The sequence below is a fragment of the Manis javanica genome, chromosome 3, assembly GCF_040802235.1.
Source record: "Manis javanica isolate MJ-LG chromosome 3, MJ_LKY, whole genome shotgun sequence".
In the NCBI taxonomy this organism is placed as follows: domain Eukaryota; kingdom Metazoa; phylum Chordata; class Mammalia; order Pholidota; family Manidae; genus Manis; species Manis javanica.
In genome coordinates, this window is record NC_133158.1 from 189,269,265 (window position 1) to 189,290,884 (window position 21,620).

Here is a 21,620-nt window from a genome sequence, read left to right on the forward strand (position 1 = left end):
TTCTGTAAGTGCAATTATTTCCTGCTTTGTAATTCCTTCCCCTGTTATTAAAAATTCTTTATCATGTGATTTTTATGGCTAAATGATTTTTGAGACTGTGAATTTACCATTATTTACTTAACCACAGAGCAATCTGCATTTTTGTTATAATAATATTGTAAACATCTTTGTTATTTTCCTATATTTCAGATTATTTTGGTGCAAAACTTTCCCAGAAGGAGAACAACTGGAACAAGGTTACTATGAACTGTTTTCTGCTCTCAAGAGCATATTTTAACTAGGCTTTAATAACAATAAAGAAAAGGCAATTATTTTCAGGGCATATCTACCCTTGGAATTGTGTTCAACTTCATTTTTTAGAGAACAGCAACCATCTGTGTCTTTCACCAGAGGCAAATGTTTTTGTATTTGGCAGGCAGAGCTATCCAAGCATCTTCAGTAAGAGACCTGATGGCTTTGGCAAGGGTAATTCCATCATACATAATTTTCTTCTAGACCATTACGTCTGTTATTTTCAAGGTAAAAGATTAACAGATGCATTTGATAATGTTGATCTTGACCATCTGGGCTGCTCAGTGCCATGGAAAAAGTATCTGTTAGAGATGCAATTGTGTCAGTTTTCATTGGTTTAAAATCTTAAATGCATTGTGTTGGGCAGATGAAACCCAACTGTTAAGTGACTAAGAGTAATAATAAGCAAGGAGGTTTTCACCAATTCTCATGAAAGTGTTCCAAGTAAACAGAGTTAAATGGTAAAAGGATTTTCTGTTAAGTTTCAGTTCCTTGTGGAGTAAATACAAAGTTTTTAATAAAAGGGTTATAAAATATTAAAAAGAATTCACATTACACTGAATCCTTCATGTTTTAAAATAGCTCATTTTCAGTGTTTTCATAGTCCCCATGAAAACTGCAGGTTGCAATGTGGAAACAAAGAGAACACTGGCTTACATGGAGTGCCTACTAAACTTGCATTTAGACAAAAAATTGAAAAGGTTTATTAAATATAACCATTTTGAGTTTTTTTCTTCCCTTCTAGGATTTTACTCTTGAGATGGAGCTCTTCAATTTTTAACTTCTGAAATTTTACATAACTACTTTCTCCTTTTGTACTGAAGATGGACAACTGAGATGTGAAATGTCACAGGAGCTGCGTATTAGAGGATAAAATATGAAAGTTTGGTCAGTACTTATAATAGTAAAAAACCATAAAAACTAATATATCTTTCTTTCCTTACAGAAAAGGAGACTCCAGCCTCAAAAGCAGCATGATGCCACTTGCTACTAGAAAGAAAAACCACCTACAATTGTGGAACAAAAATAAAGCCACAGGTCATTAGTGCTTCCTTCTCACATTACCCCTGGGACAGATATCCAGAAGAGTATGCTTCAGTTTAAGCCCAAATAAAGATTTTAGTGAAAAGGTGTTGTCATTCCTTAATTAATATTGTTTCATGAAACTAATTATGACGAACAATCATACTAAAGGTAGGTGTTTCCTGAGAGCTCATAACATCTAACACTATTCAGGTAAAATGCTTTGCATGAATGATCTAATTTTACTTTCATAACCATATGAGATAGGCTCTACTATTTCCCCAGCTTTACAGATAAGGAAATTGAGGCTTTGCAGAGTCACAGAGGAAGCTGCAGAGCCTGGATCTGACTTGATGCGACTGGGCTCTATGCCTGTGCGTTGGCCATTACTGCATACTGGCTGTTAAAGTACCTTGTATTGGCACAGTGCTTTGAGAGTTGAAAAAAACAGTATCTCAGCCCTAGTTTTCAGAGGTTTCTCACAACATGCTTGCTGAATAGGTACTATCTTCATTTTACAAGTGAGATAGCTGAGGTTCAGAGACCTTTAGGAAGGCCCCCTTTCACACAAATCATCAACGGCAGAGCCGAGACCCTAACCCAGTCACATTCTGTGGTCTCCTTGTCACACTACACTGCCACACTACTCAGGTGACAACCAGGTTTCCAAGTACCTTCCTCAAGGCCATAAAAGTACTGACTTTTCTGAGGAATGTGGTCAATGGCAGAGTCGATCATAAGAACTAAGGAAGATTACCACTCAATTAGTGTAGGCAATTTATATTCCCCAGTTTCTTTCTACTTCCTCATTAAATAGCTCTGTAAGCTCTGTGAGGCCAGAGGGGGAGAGCAGATGTCCCAGTGCGGAGCTGTACTGCAGCGAGAAGCAGCATGCAAGGCCGCCGGCGCTCCCGCAGCCCAATGCGTGTCCCTGCGGTGCCCCTAAGCTTTTCCAGGCTATATGTCCTTAAACCTCTCCCCCTCTCTAAATATATTTTCTTGTAGTCTCTTTGCACACACACACACATGCATGCATTTTAAGAATAATTTGTTTTGTATATTAATTTCAGTGTCTGGGGAAAGCTGTTGGTCATTTTCTAGGACTTTGTGGGCCTGTTTTTTGTTTGCACTTAATATAATGTTATGAAAGTGATTTTAAAATCCCAGTCATAAAGGAACAACTGATACCACCTTGTATGGGTACAGTACTTCAAACTCTGAAGTGTTTATACAAATAGTATTCCATCTTATCCTTAACAAATTTATGAGGACTGTCCCTCATAGGACCTACAGCCCAAAGCAACTACAGTCCCTTCAGAACTGGGCTTGTTTGATAGGGATCATACAAATGGAGAAATGGGAGTTCTCCAAAGGAGGATTTTAAATTGCCTTTTATGCTTGATCTCTCCCCTCACACCTTATTTACTTTACCATATACCTTGTTCAAAAAGATCTCAGCGCTGCTCTGTTATTTGTTCCGTGGAAGGGCTGTTGTTACTGAAATCCATCCTGTTTGCTGGTTTGTGTTGCATGTTGCATAGACTTAAGCTTATCTCTGATTATACTAAAAACAATACATTTTAATTTGTGGTTTTATAATCAAACTATTGTTAAAAGTATTGTTTTTTCTTTTAACTGTATCTCTTTAGCAATATGAGAATGAATACTTACAAAATCAGCAGGGAGGTGAAGCTTGTAAAGCTGTAACAAGGATTGAAGTAAACTGGACACCTGACTAGACACCAAGACATCCTGGCCCAGTTTCATGTTGTCCACCATTTTCCTCTGACTTGTGGCTACCTGGACAGTCCACTTATCTGTGTCTGCGATGATACAGACGGCTTCAGCTATTGGCTCATCAAGCACTGGGTGCTGGAAGAGAAACAGAGTGGGTCAGCTCTCCACGGCACTGCCAGTGACAGGGTGTCCCAAATGTGCCTGTTTAGCATTAAATGAATGGTTCAGAAATTCATGTCAAGAGTTATGGAAATTTAGAGCTTTTCAGGGACTTAAATAGGAATATTATTAAATCATCACTTATAATTCATGTGATGAGAACTGCCTATAATCATTTTTTTCTTACCCCCAGTTAGTACACTATAAAGGATCCTAAATGTTCACAGATAACTAAAAAGATACATGTCCTTCCTACATTCCAGGATGTTAAAACTCATTTCTTTTGAAACATCACACTCTCCTTTTAAAATGTAGAAAACTGGAATAAGGTGTAGGATTCTACTGCCATTTCTCCAATAAGTTTAGGCAGGGTAATTTAATATTCCTTTAACGTTATAGATTTAATCATTAAGCAATATTTATTTACTGACTACGCATGCTACATATATAAATCAACTCTAACAACCAACTAAAACCAGAAGGGGGATGAATTTATTTGTCTAGATGAGTCCAAAAGGTCAAAGGATGGCCAATCATGGATATATTTAAATGCACAATTTTCCATAACTGGGTAGTTATGGATACAGCAGGTTAACAACTAGTAAACCATGCCAAAAGCATAAAATGGGTAAATAATGAAGCAATTTAGGAAAGGCCCTTAAAAAAAAAATCTAATGTCTTAAAACTGATCAAAGTGTAACAGCTTTTATGACGTTATGTATGCAGGGTCCAGGAACAAAAAAGAATCTGCTGAGCATTTTCAGAAGACTACCTTAAAAAAACTACTTGAAGAATTATACATTCTCGGGCTACCAAATATCTAACACAAAATTCCCTGAATACATCCACAGGCCAACCCAGCTGTCTCCACTGAACCACCACATCATTTAGTAGTTACTCACTTATTTACTGAAAATAAAACTTTTCAAAGAGAGATGGAAATAGAGGAAAATGTAAATGGTGAAGAAAAAGAAATGGGGAGAGGTAAAAATATCATCAGCAACTACTTCAGTTACAATTTAAGGGGCACCAGGGTGACTGGCTGCCCATTCCTGACCTGATCTAAACTTCTATAGGGTCAGAAGGTTGACATTTAATTTGCTGTGATTCTGGAGATTTCTGATATATCTTTCCAAAGAAAACACAACCCCAGTAAAGTGAGGGCAATTGAAACACATTAGGATTTGGCTTACTAGTTAATCTCTAAGCTTTTAGAGTAAAGAACTCTTAAGATCCAGAAGACCTTGTTTGGGCTCATCACAGAAACGCACACCCACACACACCCTATGCCTTGGTATTCAATTTAAAATTCCTTTAGGAAAGGCTCTACTTTTAAGGAATAAGTAGAACCATAATAAACAAAGGGAACAATTGTACATATGTTTCTTTTTTATACTAACTTTTTATTAGCCGTATCTTAACTGCAGAGGTAGTGATATCTGTCAGGGAGAATTTTTCAAGCTCACAATTTTATCAAGTCCACATACACAACAGGATACACACAAACACACACCCTTATTATCAGTAATAGCATACACGGAACAGTACTTTTGAGAAATTAAGTACTTTAAGAAATGCTACAAAACCTAAGACTGAATGATTCAGAGCCTGATCCATTCACCTGCTACTATTAGGGCTTGGAGTTTGGGTGAGTAGACTAGGAAAAAGAAATTGGTAGGTGAGGCTGCTCCCCAATATGGACACATGAACCTGAGAGTCTGACTTTAGCCTCCCATGGACCTTAAGGGAGACGAATTATGGGTAACTATCAACTTAGCAAGTAAGATTACTTAGTAAGATTTCCCTGATGTTAAAACCCTCTTTAAAAAAAAAAGTTCTAAGTAACATAGAAAAACAAAGAAGCCTACACCATATATTTACCCTTGGAAGATTTCTTCCAACCGTTATTGCCTCAGATTAAACAGGACCTCTGATGTTTGAAGTTTTTGTTTTTAAACATGAAAATCTCATGGAGCTTTATTGGAATTTCCACCCCCCCAGCTCCCTGGCAAAATTAACTCCATGGTTTCTTACATGCTTTCCTTAGGGGCGGTGAGCAGTGGAGACAGAGAATTAGGCTAAGCCCTTGTGGTTTTGGCTCTGATCCAGTCCCTCCACCCCAAAGCCCCACAATATGTACATCTGATATTTGAATTTTGAATGAAAATCTGAAGGGAATGTTAATATTAAAAACAGTCATTTCTACTTAAAATGCTTGTTTGGAAATTTTATGAACCTCATGGACGCTGTTGTGTATCATTTTTATTTTCTTTCTCAAGCTGAAGAGAATCAATGTCAAAGTCAGTTTCTTGCCCACAGAGTTTGTTAAATTCTCATGTGAGAAAATGTCTGCAGTACATTTCTACTTCCTCCACTAACGGGGACGTCCCGGCCCTCCTGAGCACTGAGCACCCACCCACAACACCGGTGCACCGCAGGGCTACCAGCCCTCAACGCACCTCACACCTTCCCTGCCAACTCATCCAGAACTCTGCCAGCAGCTTCCACGCCTCCCTCTGCAACTTAATAGGGCGCCTCAGAAACTTCTGACTGAGACTGGAGGACGAGAGAACGCTGGAGATCAGCGAAGAGCTATAGGCGATTGTGAGGGTGCGCCCAGTCTCTGCCAGGGGAATGAAGTAGTGGTAACATGCTGTTGTCCCTTTTGTCCTGCTCTAGTCTGTGGGAGTTAGAAACAATCACTTAGCTGTATCTGTCAATATCTCACTTATTCAAACTCCTTTCCTGTGAAGAGGTCTCAAAATAAACTGACAAATGAAATACTTATTAGAGGTCTTGGGAGGATTCTTGAATATTCTATTATAGCTCATTGAATCAACAGGGTAAGTCTGGTTAATTCATAGCCACTAAGGATTTGGGGGATCTGCTTTCTGAAAATGTTAGATGTCTAGGACATTCCAGTTCAGATCTCTGAGTACACAAAATACGCTGCCTTGATTTATGCACACATAACTTCTGCTTAACTTAAACTTCCAGGAATGAGAAATGCTTACAAGGTTTGGGTAATCAGAGGAGCTGTGGCTGTGATATTTCAACACACATTGGTAATGAGCGAAGTCATTACCAAAAGCAAAGGCCCTGCAGTTGGACCGGACTGGGCTGGAATACTCCCTCTGTCACTTAATAGCTGTGGGACCTCAGCAACTCCTTAATGTGGACTTCAGTTTCTACATCTATAAAATGTGATAGCATATCATTCACAGAATTTCTGTGAGGTTTAAGTGAGGTTTGACTCCTGTGAGAAAACTGTATATGAGACATGTTGCATGGTGCCTAACATGTGCTAGGTACATTCGATTTGCTTTCTTACACCAGCCCCTTCTTTATATTAATCGTGTCCACTAAACCCTCAAACTTCCTAAAATACCACATTATCACTTCTCTCACCAACTCAGAAACCTGCTGTGGCCTGTATCACCCAGACACTTGAGTTCAAACTTTTCTTTTTCCATACTTAAAGCTCTTCACAGTTTGGGTTTACCTTCTACAAATATTTACTCCCAGGGCTCTCTAAGAGTAACAGCCTTCTCCAGGCAGGAAGGCTCCTGACTCTTACTTACCTAGGGCTGTGCAGATGATCTCTGCCCTGCTGTCTTCTAAATCTTCCAATCCTTCAAGGACCCAGCTGGGGTCCCATCTTCTCCCACTCCCACCCTACAAGACTTCCTACGTTCACTACACATCCTTCACTTCTGAGGGCATTTACCATCTACACGTTGGCATTTAATCACACTATTCTTAACTTGTTCTCGACTTCACATCTGTTTGTCTACTTAGTGATTTCATAAGTAACTCATGGAGAAAAATCACATTTTTTTCTTCTGTAGCCTCTGCAATGAGTATAACAAAATGCTAGTCATGTGCTAATCATCTAATACAGGCTGGCTCTGCTGAACGATTCTCCATTCAGATTTACTTTGGGTGCTAATCCAGTTCCTATTAAGTCATCTGCGCAATTATCAATACATTTCTTTTCCATGTGACTAACATTTAAATGACTAACATTTTATATGACTACCTATTTCTAACTTAAGTGTAGGAAAACACTATTCTTACATACATACTTCCTATAATTAGTCCATCATGCCATTTTTCCTGTGGGGTGGTCAGGAACACTGTCCTGCTCTAAGATAGGAACACTGAGGACAAAAAATATAAGTGTTTAGCAAGTATCTTGGGTTGTTAGAAATACAGAACCCAGGAACTCATTCAAGCTTTCCAACTTTTAACTCAACGAGTCTGCCAAGCCCTTTACTTTGGAATTATTGGACCTTGTCAGGGTAGAAGACAGACTGCAAGAAGTGTGAGTGACAGTCTCAACTTAATAGATGAAAACACAGTTGCCTCTGTTATGATTTTGCTGAAAAACTTCTCCACCTTTATTCTTTATCAGTCCTCAAAGATGTCCAGCCCACACGTGTATTAGAGACAGCTGGAAAGCAGACAGTCTTCTGTACTCTTAATAGTTCTAAAATCTTCACACTAGTTACAACAGTGCAGATTTAACAACTAGGGCAGAGCCACTGGGCAGGCTCGTCAAATACAATGGGGCAGGTGATTCATGATTCAGGTATTTGGAAGTACCTCCCTACATCTTTTATTTTTCTCTGAAATATTCTGATAATAACACATAAGATTCTTTGGCATCACTGTATTGTCAATTTCTTAATTCTATATAAGGTAATTCTGGTAGGTTTTATAACTTTATTAAACTGAACCTGAATAAGAGGGTGCAACATAACAAAACACCTTTTGAAGAGATTCTCACCATTATGTTACAGCACCATGACTTAATAATATGACCCTTTACTTAACTTCAGGTAAGGCCTTTAATTAACCACACAAAGAAAATGGGATGATCACTGCAGGGAAGTTCACCTTCTCAGTACTGGCTCTTGGTTAAACGTCCTCAGATCCCCTTTTTTATTCTCCTACCTTCGCAGTGGTGAAGGCCCCTCTACATAACCACATACTCCACTGCCCTGGAACTGAAGATTTAAGCAACATAACTGGCCAAGCCACCCCACTTCTGGATGTCTGAGAGCCGCAAGTTAGGAACTGCAGATCTGTGTGGACTGCTGACCAGTAACAGAAACCCTTCAGCCTCACATCCATCAAGAGAAAAGAAACCTCGTTATCACTCGCTGCTCTTAAAACACTTCTTCCAGTCTGCAAAATCATCCAGAATACTGTTTTTTACTAAAAGCTCAGCATCCATATTTCTCCTGACAGCAGTTTTAGCAAGAGACTGGGTGGACAGAACCTCCCATGGTGGCAAAGCCAAGCCAGCCCTGCCCGGAGCCTAAGATGCTCATCAACTCCTTCAGCCAGAACCACCCTCAGCTTCCTGCAAGAGCCACATTGGCCCCTGTACCCTCCCCAGGCTCCCTTCTTGCCCTCCACTGCATAGACTCTCTCACACTGTTTTTACTGCTTATTTACGTCTTTGCATTTCCTGTTAGATTTCAAACTCCTTGAGGACAGGTGCCATGTCTTCTCTCTGGCTGCTTACAAGAGTTTTCTTTGTCTTTGATGTCCTGTGGCTAAGCGTGGATCTGTTTGTATTTATCCTACTTGGGAGTCAGTGTGCTTATCTGAAAAATCACAGCCATTCTTTCTCCAAATACTGTTTTTGCTCATGTTCTCTGCTCTCCCCTGCTGAATATTCTATAAAAATGTCATTATAGTCTCTTAATATCTCTTACTTGCTCTTCCATATTTTTCCATGTATTTTTGTCTCAGAGTTACATTCAAGATTTTCATGTCTAACCTCTGTGTCATAAATTCTAATTGTCATCAGCTGTATTTAATTTGCTCTGCTCTTTAACCTATCCCTTGAGTTTTAATTTCAAAAGCCACATTTTTCAATTTTAGATGTTCTTTTACAAATCTAAATAACCAGATCATCCCATCTTTTCATAACGTTGCAGTTCCTTCTCTTTATCACCATAACCATTTTAGAGGTAGTCACCCAGGAGTCAGGTCAGGACGTTCCAGGAGTGCTAATTCTCCGGCTTGTATTCGTTTACTCTCCCTTCACCATAGTTTCCCACGTATGGTCTGTAACCTCTGAACATGAGCCCACCTTGTTGGGTGTGTTGTGTGTTTTGTTTTACGTGTCATATGTATCTCTTGGAAACAGGTTCAGTGCCAGTCACTAAAGGCTTCAGGGTTGGTATAAGGTAGAGAAGAAGAGAAGAATCAATCATTTGGGACTATGGGACCTCAATGAGGGATCCTGGTGGTTCACCAAAGGTGGGGCGCTGAGAAGCCCAGACCTTCATGAAGACACAGGGGGCAGAGGAAAGCAGCAGGGAGTCTGGGAAGGTGGTCTGTGGGGGGTTCAAAAGAAATGACCTTCTGTGGGTTTGTGCCTGTGGCTGTGATCACTCAGGTCCTGGGCTGACACCAAGTTCAGCCGAGGGGCTTGCAGATACAGGGTGAAATCCTGGAAGCAGCTCAGTTCTTGGGCTGGTCACTTGCTAAGGAAAGAAACCATTTTAAGTCAAGGAAAGGTGCTCAGGGTCAAAGTGTCATCAGGCTAAAGTTATGAGAGGATGTACGTGACTACAAAATAAAATGTGAGACTTGGTAGCTATTTTTTGCAGAAAATGGCACAGATGTCCAAGTATTTTGTAACTGGTGAAAAAATTTGGGAAAACATCAAAACTAGACATGTGTCTAATATTTACAAAATGCAAGAGAAATGAAGCCTGAGAGACCTATAATAAGCTTTCCATTCTCCTTTAGGTAAAGCAAATGAACACAAAGAGCCACAGGCATCATGTCTAAACACATTACTGTTTCCCTTTATTTTTTTAAAGAGACTCTGCATTTTCTCATTACTTCAGAAGAAAGAGATACATAAATCCTCAAAGTTTCACCCATATTAACAAAAACACACTCCTGAGCCCAGTTCAATGGGGAATAGTCAGCTGACATCACACTGAGCATGCTCTCTGAGCCGGGCACCAGAGGAGGAGCTGGGATATGAAAGAAAGTAAGTCTCCCTTCTGTTTCCAGGGGCCTGGAGCCTAAAGGGACAAAGACATTGGAAGCAGAACGAAGGTATGGCAAACTGTGTTAAGGAACGTGGAGCTGAGAACAGCTGAGTTTCACCTGGGGTGCCTCCGATCGTTTCAAAGAATAGGCAACATTAGAACTGGGTCTTTAAAAGTGAACCAAAGTTTATTCAACAGTACCTTCAGCAAACGAAGCAAATGTACACAGGTAAAGAGCTGTGAGAAAAGGTGGGCTGTTAAACAATGGCAAACTGTGTGACTGGTGCATAAATGGAGATGTGTGTGTGTGTATGTGGGTGGGGTGCATATGAAAGACATGCCGGGGACAATTCCAGCTTAGGGGTTTGTATTTTACTCTGTAAAATAAATGGGAAACTCTTAGAGCAAAAGAGTAAATGATCATAATAATGTTTTAGAAAGAGCCCTTTTGTGGCACTATACAAGATGATGGGAAGAGGGGTAAACTAGATACAGGGATATCTAGTTTGGAAGGTGAAGGGGAACTTAAATAAGATTACAGTCACAGCAAGATGGGTAGAGAATCATGAAGATTTAAGAATAGAGTTGGTACCTAGAGATCAGTATTTTTCCAAATATTTAAAAAATCACAGTCCACAACAAGAAATACAATATAACATTATAATCCAGTGTACATGCTTTTACATGTGTGACTGGGCATCCATAAGTACATGTGTGTATATACATACACACACACACACACACAAAACAAAGAGTTCCTAAACACTGACACAGTGCTACAGCCCCAGGGCACTGTCATGCTTATTATCCAACACAAGCAAAAGAAAGCAACAAGAGGTGTTCTAAAATAGCAGATCTGTGCTACACAGGTGTTTCCTGTGTAAGGAACTACTGACTGTAAGGGCCTTGTTGCCTTGAGGCACTTAATGCTGCCTGTGTTACTTAAGTAGTGATTTATCATTTAATGTGAGGGCTGTTCCTCTGTAGTCTTTCTGGTTGATTACACTGCGTGGCTTAATTAGATATTCACACGCGTATATCACAGCCAGGCTTTTAGCAAAGCTCCTTATCTGTGCTACTGATTTCCATATGATATTTCTGGAGTCAGTCTGTTGCTACTCTTAAAATTAAATGAAAGAAGCTGCTGTATACAACTGTCACTTTGTTTTATAGGTTATTCTGTAAGATGCTTGAAGCCCTAGAGCATAGTTAAAAAAAAAACACCAAACATTAAAATGTGATGTTAATTTCAGTCTCCATGACCCTAACCTGCAGAGTCAGAGCCTTCTGGCCTGCTCCTTGTGGTTCCAGGGGCATCAGGATAGTGGACGCTTTCAGCACTGCGTGAATGCACATATGGGTTCTGTCCGTCACCTCCAACAGGAGTTTCCCAGGAAACTCACTTACAAAGCACTTTCACATGTATTAATAGCTAACCTTTACTGGGGCTTAGTGTTACACCAGTTGCTGAGCTAAACACTTGATACGTATTATCTCACAGAATCTTTAAACCAGACCTGTAAGTACTGTTCACTTTATAGGAGATGAACTGATGCTTAGAAAAGTGAAGAAATGTGCCCAAGGGGTGAGCCATAGACTCACATTTGTCTGACTTAACAAGCCAAACTCTTAGCCACTGGGGTTATAGTTCATTGTCCCTCTAAATACATTTTTCGGAGGCTTAGAGATGCCAATTGATTTACCTGACTATCAGCAAATGAATGGTAACATGAAGACCTGAGCCCAGGCCATCAATGTTCAGTCAGTTCTCCCCCTGCACCAACCGCCCCATACGGAATACCCCTAACATTGCCTGGGTCGGCAGTATTCACGGGCAGCAAGCACGCGGAAGAATAAAAGAAGGGAGAAAAAGCTTCTTGAGGGTCACAGATACAGAGTGGAGTTGGCTCTCATCCTCACTCCTATTTTACCACTTAAAGTCAAAAGGAAAACAGTGAAAGAATGCATTTTTAGATCTGGCAAGAAGAAAATGAAACTAAATAGTACTTTAATTTAAGGCAGCTGTATAATCTATATGCTAGGAGGCAGAGGAACAGTTCAAATGACAGAAAAGAGGTGGCATGTGGATTAAACAAGAACATGTGTTTAAATATTTAAAGACCATCAGAATCTCAACATGTGAAAGCCAGCAACAAAAATGGAAACAAATGAAGTTAATATCTTTCTTTCATAAGAGACTAGAATAAGGAAATACACAAAAAAGAATTCTTTGTACTGAAAGCTCTAAAATCCCATCCCTCAGTGAGAGAACTGTACAAACTTGTCCACCACGGTTATAAAAGTGCACATTGACCTAACAGATTTTAGAGTCCAATCATACACAAATCTAGAAAAATAAATCAATTGCTTTTAAAGTTTTTAAAAGTCCCTCTCTAAAAACAATTATGAATATCAAAGCCCAATAAAGTCTAACATGAATACTAAAAATTATGAACATTCAAAAAATAGGTTTTTGAAATCAAAATACGATAAAGCAATTGATCCCAATCTTCTCTTCCTCAACAAGCTATTATTTCAGCTCTATCTCTGGCCATGCTTGTTCTTGGATCTCTGCTTCTTTCTCTGGCCGCATACTCAAGAATTTAAATAATTACTAGGCTTTACGGAGCAGTAAATTCAATATAACATTAAAAAAAACCCTCCTAATTTATTTTTTAACAAATATTTGTAAATGGTGATTCAAAGTTGGGCTATTTTTATTTAAAACTGCCATAGACCAGAGTCCCAGTCTGAGAGGCAGTTTAAATGCAACACTACTTCAAAAGCGAAATTCATTATGATGACTGTGCCAAGTGAAATTAGAAATCCACTAATACTAATTGGTTACATTCTGAATGTATTAAACATCTGAAGATATTTTTATGAACCCATCACAATTTCCTATTAACACCCATGCATGGCTGCACTTGGGATGTATCCACAATTTGACACAATATAGGTTATTATGCTTAATAATTTTCTATCTCTCAGGGTGATTGCATAGCCTAAAGAAATGAGAAAAGCTACAGTGTGAAAACACTACTTCTGAAAGGAAGGAAAATAATATATGAAAAATCTTTGAGTATACAAATAGAGGAAATATGGATTTATCTTTTCAACTTAAGCACTAAAGAGCTAGATGGTCACCATGAAAACCTAATATACAGCAATCAGAACTTGTCAGTTCTGACAAATTTGGGTTCTTCTAAATGGTTTTACAGATAGGGTCAAGGAGGATTAATGCAGACAACCCTGTTCACACACAATTTCTTGGCACCTCTGTGAGAAGCAGGAGGAGCTTCACAGAAGAAGGGGCCAGTGAGCAATACTGATGTTCATAAATCCAACTGGCAGCAGAGCAGAAGGAAACCCCCCCAGGTTTTGCATACATACATATATATATTAGAACATACATATGGCTGACTGAAAAGGAGAGGAAGGAGGGCCTCTACTTCCCTGCCTCAGAGCTACAGACTGCACACAATGTGTGCAGGTCTCTAGCTCACTGAAGCGTCATGCGTGGCTGGAGACAACCTAGGGAGACAGCGCTGTACAATGAGGGCATTGTTCCTACTCTAAGGTCACTGACGTATGGACCTCTGAAATGATGAACAACTGTACAGTGTTCATTACAACTATGAAAAGAAAATATTATGACATTCCTTACAGAGACAAAAGCATTCCGGGAATACCCTGGTGAGGGGTGGTGCCCAACCACAAGCAGGGCGGGGTCAGGAATGTCTGGGTACAAATGTGGACACACAGGACTGGCCTTCCCAGCCCCTGGTCAGCCTCTCCTCATCTCTGCTCCCCACCATTCAGGCAGGCTAGGGAGACATCTGCTTCCCTGCTGAGTTTTTCTTCTCATTTCACACAAACACCTTCTGCCTATTTGGCCTCTGTTTGATGTATGTTTTGTCTTCACTGAGGAGATACTCAAGGCCAAAGATAACATGGAGTGCAGTCTGTTCCACCTCTCAAAAAATACTTGTTGGGTGAGGAGGTAAGTAACAAGGCAGATTCCAATGTCAATGAGGACTTTCCCTACTGCACTAGACACAATGTTTCCAATGCAAAGCATTTATTTTTGCACATCTGCCCAATAGCAGCTCAATTAAAAACAGGCCCATCAGACTGACAGTTTCCTTAACTGCTTGGTTCCTGTCATGCTGCAGAGAGCAGAAAAGCATTTAACAGCAGCCACAGGCAATTTTCCAGTAAGACTTGTTAATCTTTATACAGTTATCCTCATGCAGCCACCAAAGTAAACTTAATGACAAATCAGTTAAAATAAATTACTTTTAGGAACTTGTAAGGATCAGATAAAAAGCAAACCATATGTGACATCTCTTTGGTCCTCCTCGGTACGGCATACAATTGTCATCATCTGTGCTGTTTATTGTGTTTGCCCAGCCTATCTGCCCCCAGCTGCCCCCAGATACATTCTTGCCCTTCTCTAACCCATGTGGACCCAGGAGGCTGACCTCACTGGGCCACAGGCCTGTACCTCCATCAAGTATGACCTTGTGCTCCAGCTGGGCCCAGCCCCTGGGAGGAACTGGAAGAGTGCAGAGGCTGGAGGAGAGCTCAGGGGACTATCCCCGACCCACTCAGAGCTCTTGCAGCCGCGCAGCCCCTCTTCCAGTGCCAGCTCTCCACAGCTCTGCTGTCACTGCTCCCAGCCGCTGCCATCCCTGGGTGCTTCATCAGCCCTCACGGGTCCCTGTAACTGCATTTCTATACACAGTCCCTTAATAATACCCTCTTCAGTCTAAACACCTGTTGTGGGCCATGACCCTGGCTGACACACTGTCAGCAGCTGATGGCTCCAAGGCGGAGTCACTTACATGAACCGTGTGGACCAGATCAGCCACCAGGCACTGCTTCAGCTTCTCATCATTGCTGGTCCCATGAAGCACCAGATCAGGCATGTATGTGGGGCAGTAACCTGCCAGAAGTGAGCGGCCAAAGTTTCTTACATTCAGGTTGCTGATGCTCTGAGACCTAGAAAAACATTGGCGCATTAGAACACACCATTGCTCTCTTCCCGCACTACGATGAGAACAAAAGCTCTGGCGACACAGCCAGGGGAAAGGGACTCTGTGGCCCGTTTCAGCGGTCCTCCGTGAGCCGGTGATCTGCATGGGACAGCGAGGGGCTGGAAGAGGAAAACGAGTTTTTGAAATGGAAGGATGAAAAAAACAGCATTTTGAAGGCTGGTTACAAGTTTGTTCTTATACTTCACACTCAACATCTATCAGGCAGTGTGTGTCAGGGGAGTGAGGAAAGTGACTCTACCGGGGGTGGAGGGGCTCTTGCCGAAAGCCTGGCTTTAGGAACGCAACACATCTGCACAGGGTGGTGCTCACACTGTACGGAAGAAGAGAAGGCAGCTCTAATTACTGCTCTCAGCTCAAACCAAATCAGACTGATGGAGGGGGTGCTGAGGAAGAGGGGGTGTTTCCCCGCCACTTCACGCTGCGCTGACCTGCAGCAGAGAAACCGCGGGTGAGTGTAACCCAACACGTCGGGGCGATGCCCCTGCTGCTGGCGTGTGGCCCCACACAGACGGCGGGAAGTTAAACTCGCTGCTCCCCCCCTCCACCTCCACACCTGTCAGCTACCCCCACGCGCCGCCTGGTTCAGAGATCCGACGCGCTGAGCCAGGGACCCCCTGAGCCAGGGACCCCCTGGGGAAGGGCAGGCCAGACATTGTGCCAGTTTGATGACACTTCTCATACTTTGAGGGGAAAAAACCTTATGTGTAAAAGACTCAAAAACCAGCCAAGAGCAGCTAACAGGACCAGGGGTGTTAGGTCCAGAAGCAGGGTTTGAACTCAGTTGTCCCCGCTTCCCAGCCTACTAGGGTTACCTGGGCAGAGGGAGCTCCACCTCCAAGGCTCCTTCTGTGCCGTCACCGCTGGGCCCGAGGTTCGGCGGGGCAGAAGCACATGCTTCGTCGTCACTGTCTCCAAGGGCGCTGTCCGAGCTTTCGTTTCTGGGAAGGTCTCCTGCAGCCCTGAAGTCGGCCTTCCCGGCGGTGGCTCCCCCGGAGGCAGCCGCGGCCGCAGAGAGGCCAGAATCCTGCTGTGCCCGGCCGCCGGGCACCGGCTCTGTGGGAGCGCCTTCCGCCGCCTTCAGACGCAGATCTGCCGCCCCCTCCGGCCCGCTCACCCCCGGTCCCGCCACCCCACCGCGAGGCGCACGCGGCTCCGCACACCGGCGGAGCTGCCCGGCAGCACCCGCTGCAGCCTCGGTCCTGCTGCCTCTGTCCCCAGGGAAACCCTTCCCAAATGCACCCGCACCCCCGTCAGGAGACTGACTCTGAGGACCACGGACATTCCTGCGGGGGCCATGTGGGAGGGGGCGCCCGGAAACCCGCTGGTCCCGAGCCGGGGCCGGGGCAGCGGCCTCCCTGCTGGTGGCCAAGGGGCAACTTGCTGGCTCTGGATACTGTCTACAGGCTGTGAGCCGCTCCTCCATTGTGTTGGTGCGGCTCTCAAAGTCAGACTCTGGAGATACGGAGCTTCCAATTTGGAAAGTGACCTTTTGTAAGGGAGGCCTCTCCCGGGGATGTCTGTCAGGGCAGGGCCACGCTGCGGACCGCTCCAGGGCCTTCTTAGGCATCGCCCCTGTCAACTCCTCACCGACAGTCTGCTGGCTGACCTTCAGTCCTGCCCCCAAACCTTCACAGCTGGAGAGTCTTGAAGAGCTGCCTTGTGGGGCCTCATTTTTACTTTTTTCATCCCTGCAAAGAGCACCCTGAGGTTCCCAGGAGCTGTCTGTCGCTGGCTCCTGGACCCTCATGCTGCAGGCCTCAGAATTCTGATCTGGCCTCTGGTTCCCTTCTTTGTTAGGTTTGGACCACAGGTCTCTAATGTCAGTGCCCTCCAGGGCCGCAGCCGGCCTGTCGGGCCCAGGGCTCCATCCCTCAGCCAGAGCTGGTGGCAGGACAGGGGGAAGGAGGGCAGGCTCACTTCTCACGGTGACTACCACATACTCAGACTCCTCCACCTCTCCCCTCTCCAAGGCTGTCGTGATGTTGCTCCCATTTAACACTTGTTCACCTTCACCGTGATTCCCACTCCAGGTCAGCTGGTTCTCTTGCAGCTCAGAGCAACGGAGAAAGTAGGTCAGAACATAAAGGATGCGCTGGACCAAATCCTTCTGCTTCCCCACCACCACGGTGCGAGTCAGACGCACTGGAGAGCCAATGGCTCCATAAAGATCGCCTGGAGAGCAAAGTGGACAAAAAAGACAGAGTTGTTTGGGGTGAGCATATGATGCACATGTCAGTCTTTACAAGAGAAAACCAGATGACTTCCACTCCCAAACTAGAATCACTTCTTCACACACCTGAGAGAGGCAAAGAGGCAGGAACTAGGAGTGACCGTGCTTTCGTTTTGCCCCCAAAATGGAAAGTCTGCCTGGACAGGCCTGGCACAGGCTGCAGCCGCTGCTCTGGGGGCAGGGGTACAGTGCTGGCGTGCACAGCCTCTTGCAGTGCTGGTGATGTCTTCCCAGGCAGCTCACTGGGTCAGCTGGCCAACAAAGCTCCCACCAAACCCAGCACCCTGAATATGCAACCAGATTGAATGCTGGATCTTGGAAACTAGAATTATGAGTTTTGTTTTAGAAGAATCCCAGGACAACAGGCCTTGGGGTAAATGCCAAATTCAGGGATATTTGAGTAGAAGTGCAGTGAAATCAAGTCAAAATACTTAATGAAATGGCCTGTTCAGAATTCTCTCAGTACACACAAAGTAGAATCAATCTAATTAACCAGAAGAAAATCACTTAGTCACAAATAATGAATCTGAATATTTTCTATTATTTACATGAAAATTCTACTGGAAAAAAATGTTCCATAAGTTATATCCTGACAAGTTGATTAAAAACTGCCTTATGAACAATGAAAATTTAGCTTAAAGGTGGAAGAAGGGCAATTGTGTCAACAAACCCAGCAGTTAAAATTATTGCATTTGATAATCTGATTATTACATTTGATAGATTGTGCATTTGATATCTGGATAATAATAATATTAACATTACAACAAAAAACCAACATTTACTGACTGCCCAGACACAGTGCTAAGTGTTTTACATGGATTTATCTTGCTTATGTCTCTACATAAACAGCCCTGAGTCAGAAGCCATTATAGAATAATCAGAATGTTGAAATAAGTCAAAACATGAAGACACATCAAATGAAGGAAAGAGGGTACATGGTCATATTTTTAAACAGGAACTAAGGAAGTTAGAACCCATCAGAGGAATGCTTGTAGGGAAAGGGAAGGCATTTTTACAAGAGCAAATACTAATTAGATGTAGATTAAGACAGGAAAAAGTTTGAGACGTTAGGAAGTACCTCCTCTGCAGACTATTCCCCAGAGTAAGGCTACTCCTCCTAACAATGTTTTCAGGACAGGACAGAAATGATATTAAACAGGCCTCGCCATAAAGAGACTAGATTGTAGGGTAATAGAACTTTATCTTTGAGGCTTTTGCAACTGTCTGAGAAATCACAGAAGAGTCCAAAAGAGTAACTCAGGGCTGTAGTCTGATGTTCAAGTACTTCTGTTTAACAAAACTGCTGCAGGGTATCACAGTCATTTCAGGAATTCATGAGATATTATGTTAAATCAGTCTTAATGGTAATAAAGAATACAAGCATTACCTATCTGCAATCTAGTAAAAAAAACACAAAAGAAAGGGCACTCAACATGTCAATATTATTTTTTAGCAATGCATTTAGCTTTTGGTATTGTACATTTTCATAATAAATGGGAAAATGTAAAACAAGGAAAGCTATTAAAAATACAATTTATAATAACTTAAACTATGTAAACTATGAAGAGCAATGTGTGTGGAAATAAGGCCAAACTACATAAAATGATGCATTATTAAATAATATTAAAGATATAGTAGATCTTGAACTTAAAGGCAATTGTTTGAGTCCTGGACTTGCAAAGCTACTAATTTTAAAGTAGGTTCCTTTGTTTTCCTGAGTATAATTTTGCATAAGAAAGAAGAGGTTGCAGAGTGAAAGTAAGTAAACTCACCACCGTTGTGCTGTATGCTTAGGCACAGTTAAGACAGGAAACATGATGTTCTGTGTTTTAAAATAAACACAATTTAAGACACATCTATAAACTTAAAGAAAGATAGGAAATGGGAGAAAGAAGAAAAAGGAAGGGGTAAAAAGAGTGTTCACTTACAGGTGACACAGAGAGTGGTCACGGAGAGTGCCCCGTAGCAGCCGGTGCACAGAGCGGCAGGAGGTGAGTGAGGGGAAGGAGCCGAGGAGAGCACAGCAAGGGGGACAGAAATGATCCAGGAAGGAGGAGGGAAGCACAGAGATGGGGGCAAGAGGTGAAGGGAGACGCAGAGGGTGATGGGTGAGAATAGCAGACTGGGCGACACATGCAGAGCAAGGCAGAAGGGGAGGGAAAGAAAAAGGTATCAAGGGAAAGGGAAATGGTATAAAACAGAAACAGAAACAGAAATGAAGAGGAGGACAAAGAATAAGAAAGAGGGAGAATAAGGTGAGGAAAGAGAACTGAGAAGCAGAGTAGAGAGGATGACAACGAGACAAGTGAGAGAGGTGGGGACACGGAAGCACAAAGGGGCAAACGGAGACCAGGAGAGAGCTGAGCGTCCGGAGGGGCTGCCACGCCTGGGCTACCGGCTGCTCAGCCAGCGTAGCTCTGAAGTTCCCCCAGTCCTACACAGTGTCATTTATTATAACCTTATTGTCACTTAGTTCAAACTATTTTCTAATTTCTCTTATGACGTACTGTTTGGCTTCGGGTTATTTAAAAGGATTGTTTAATTTCTGAGGAGGTAGGACTCTTCTCATCATTTTTTGATTTGTACTCTAATTCCACTGGATTCTGAAAAATAAAATTTAAACTTCTAGGGGGAAAATAATGAAGAAATTTCAGACTTTACTTTCCAATGTCACAGACACAACCCAAGAAAGAAATACATTTTATACTGCAACCTCACAAACCCCTGGAAACAAATATTTTACAAAATATGTATGCATCACTCTGATATTTTCTATTCTATTTGCACCTTTTGAATGCTTTTTTGACCCACTTAAATGCTTCTACAACCCACCAATGGGTGGTGATCCTCACTGGAAAGCCCTTGTGTACAGCATGTGCATTAGGCAGAGGCAACGGCTGGGTCCCTGGAGGGAGAGCCCGTGGGAGTGGGAATGGCCTCAAGGGCTGGTTGCTTCCAGCTTCTCCCCCCTTCCTTGGAATGCCCAGGAGACAGGAAGATGTGGGCCCAGTGGTGATGTACATCCTGGCAAGATTCAGATACGCCTTTGAAATAATTCAAGATAGAATCTTTTCTAGTACTTAGTAACCTGAGTTAAAACTACACCTGCATCACTGTATATTCCTGGCAATTTATATTTTCTCATTTACTGTGACTTGATAAATATTTAATGAAAGTAATTATAATTGAAAGTGTTTCCTTTGTCAAATTATTGAAGCCCCTCGATTTTCTATAATGCTGGAAACTCAACCACCACTTACACTGGGTGTTATGACGCTATCACATGACTGTGTGTCTGGGCCTCAGCCCCTCCTCACACCACCCCTGTCCGTAGCCAGAGCCCTGCTGGATTGCATGGGGAAGGGGAGGATCGGAGACTTTCAATAATACCTGTTTTCCTTTGGAAAAGGACTGAGCCCATAGGAAGGCACTTTACCTTGTATTGTGAACATGGAATTAATGGCTCTCAGTTAGCTAAATTTCAAATAGGAAGCATGTCTAATTATAAATGCGTGTATCTAATTAAATGCACACTATCATTGTTTTTAAATGGGTGACCCAGCAGCATTAAACACCATGTTTCCTTAATATCCAGCTCCCTTCCCTTCATGACCTGATACTACATTTTCTCATGACTACTGCTCTATAAAAAGAAAAATAGGCAGAGCCAAGATGGCGGCATGGGTAGTTTAGTGGAAATCTCCTTCCCAAAACATATATATTTATGAAAATACAAAAAATACAACTATTCCTAAAAGAGACACCAGTAGATACAGTACAACAGCCAGGCTACATCTACATCTGTGAGAACTCACATCACACGAAGGGGCTAAGATTCAAGCCGCGGTCTGGTGGGACCCGAATGCCCCCCTACCCCAGAACCCGGCGGGAAAAAAGGAGTCAGAACAGGGAGGGAGTGAAAGCCCAGGACTGCTAAACAACCAGCTCTAGAAATCCACACCCAGAGCACAGTTACATAGTGCAGGGGGTGCTGGATATTAGAGAAACAGAAAAGCAAAACCTGTGGGCAGGTCCCCACAACTGGCGCCCCTGAGACAAAAGAAAAGAGAGTGCTTTTTGCAAGTCTTAAAGAGACAA

General features: G+C 42.5%; 1 protein-coding gene across 11 annotated transcripts in view; it reads right to left on the reverse strand.

Moving 5' to 3' along the window:
- FNIP2 (folliculin interacting protein 2) overlaps positions 1-21,620 on the reverse strand; it is a 124,345-nt gene that overhangs the window by 6,040 nt on the left and 96,685 nt on the right. For 10 of the 11 annotated variants that reach the window (XM_036992948.2, XM_036992946.2, XM_036992943.2 and 7 more), the window contains 3 exons: positions 16,105-17,464; positions 15,080-15,236; positions 2,986-3,186 (listed from right to left, as the gene is read on the reverse strand). In XM_036992948.2, coding sequence (XP_036848843.2) covers positions 2,986-3,186; positions 15,080-15,236; positions 16,105-17,464 — 1,718 coding nt within the window. Of the gene's footprint in view, positions 1-329; positions 594-2,985; positions 3,187-15,079; positions 15,237-16,104; positions 17,465-21,620 lie in introns of all 11 variants that reach the window. The other variant, XR_012129597.1, reaches the window with a different exon arrangement.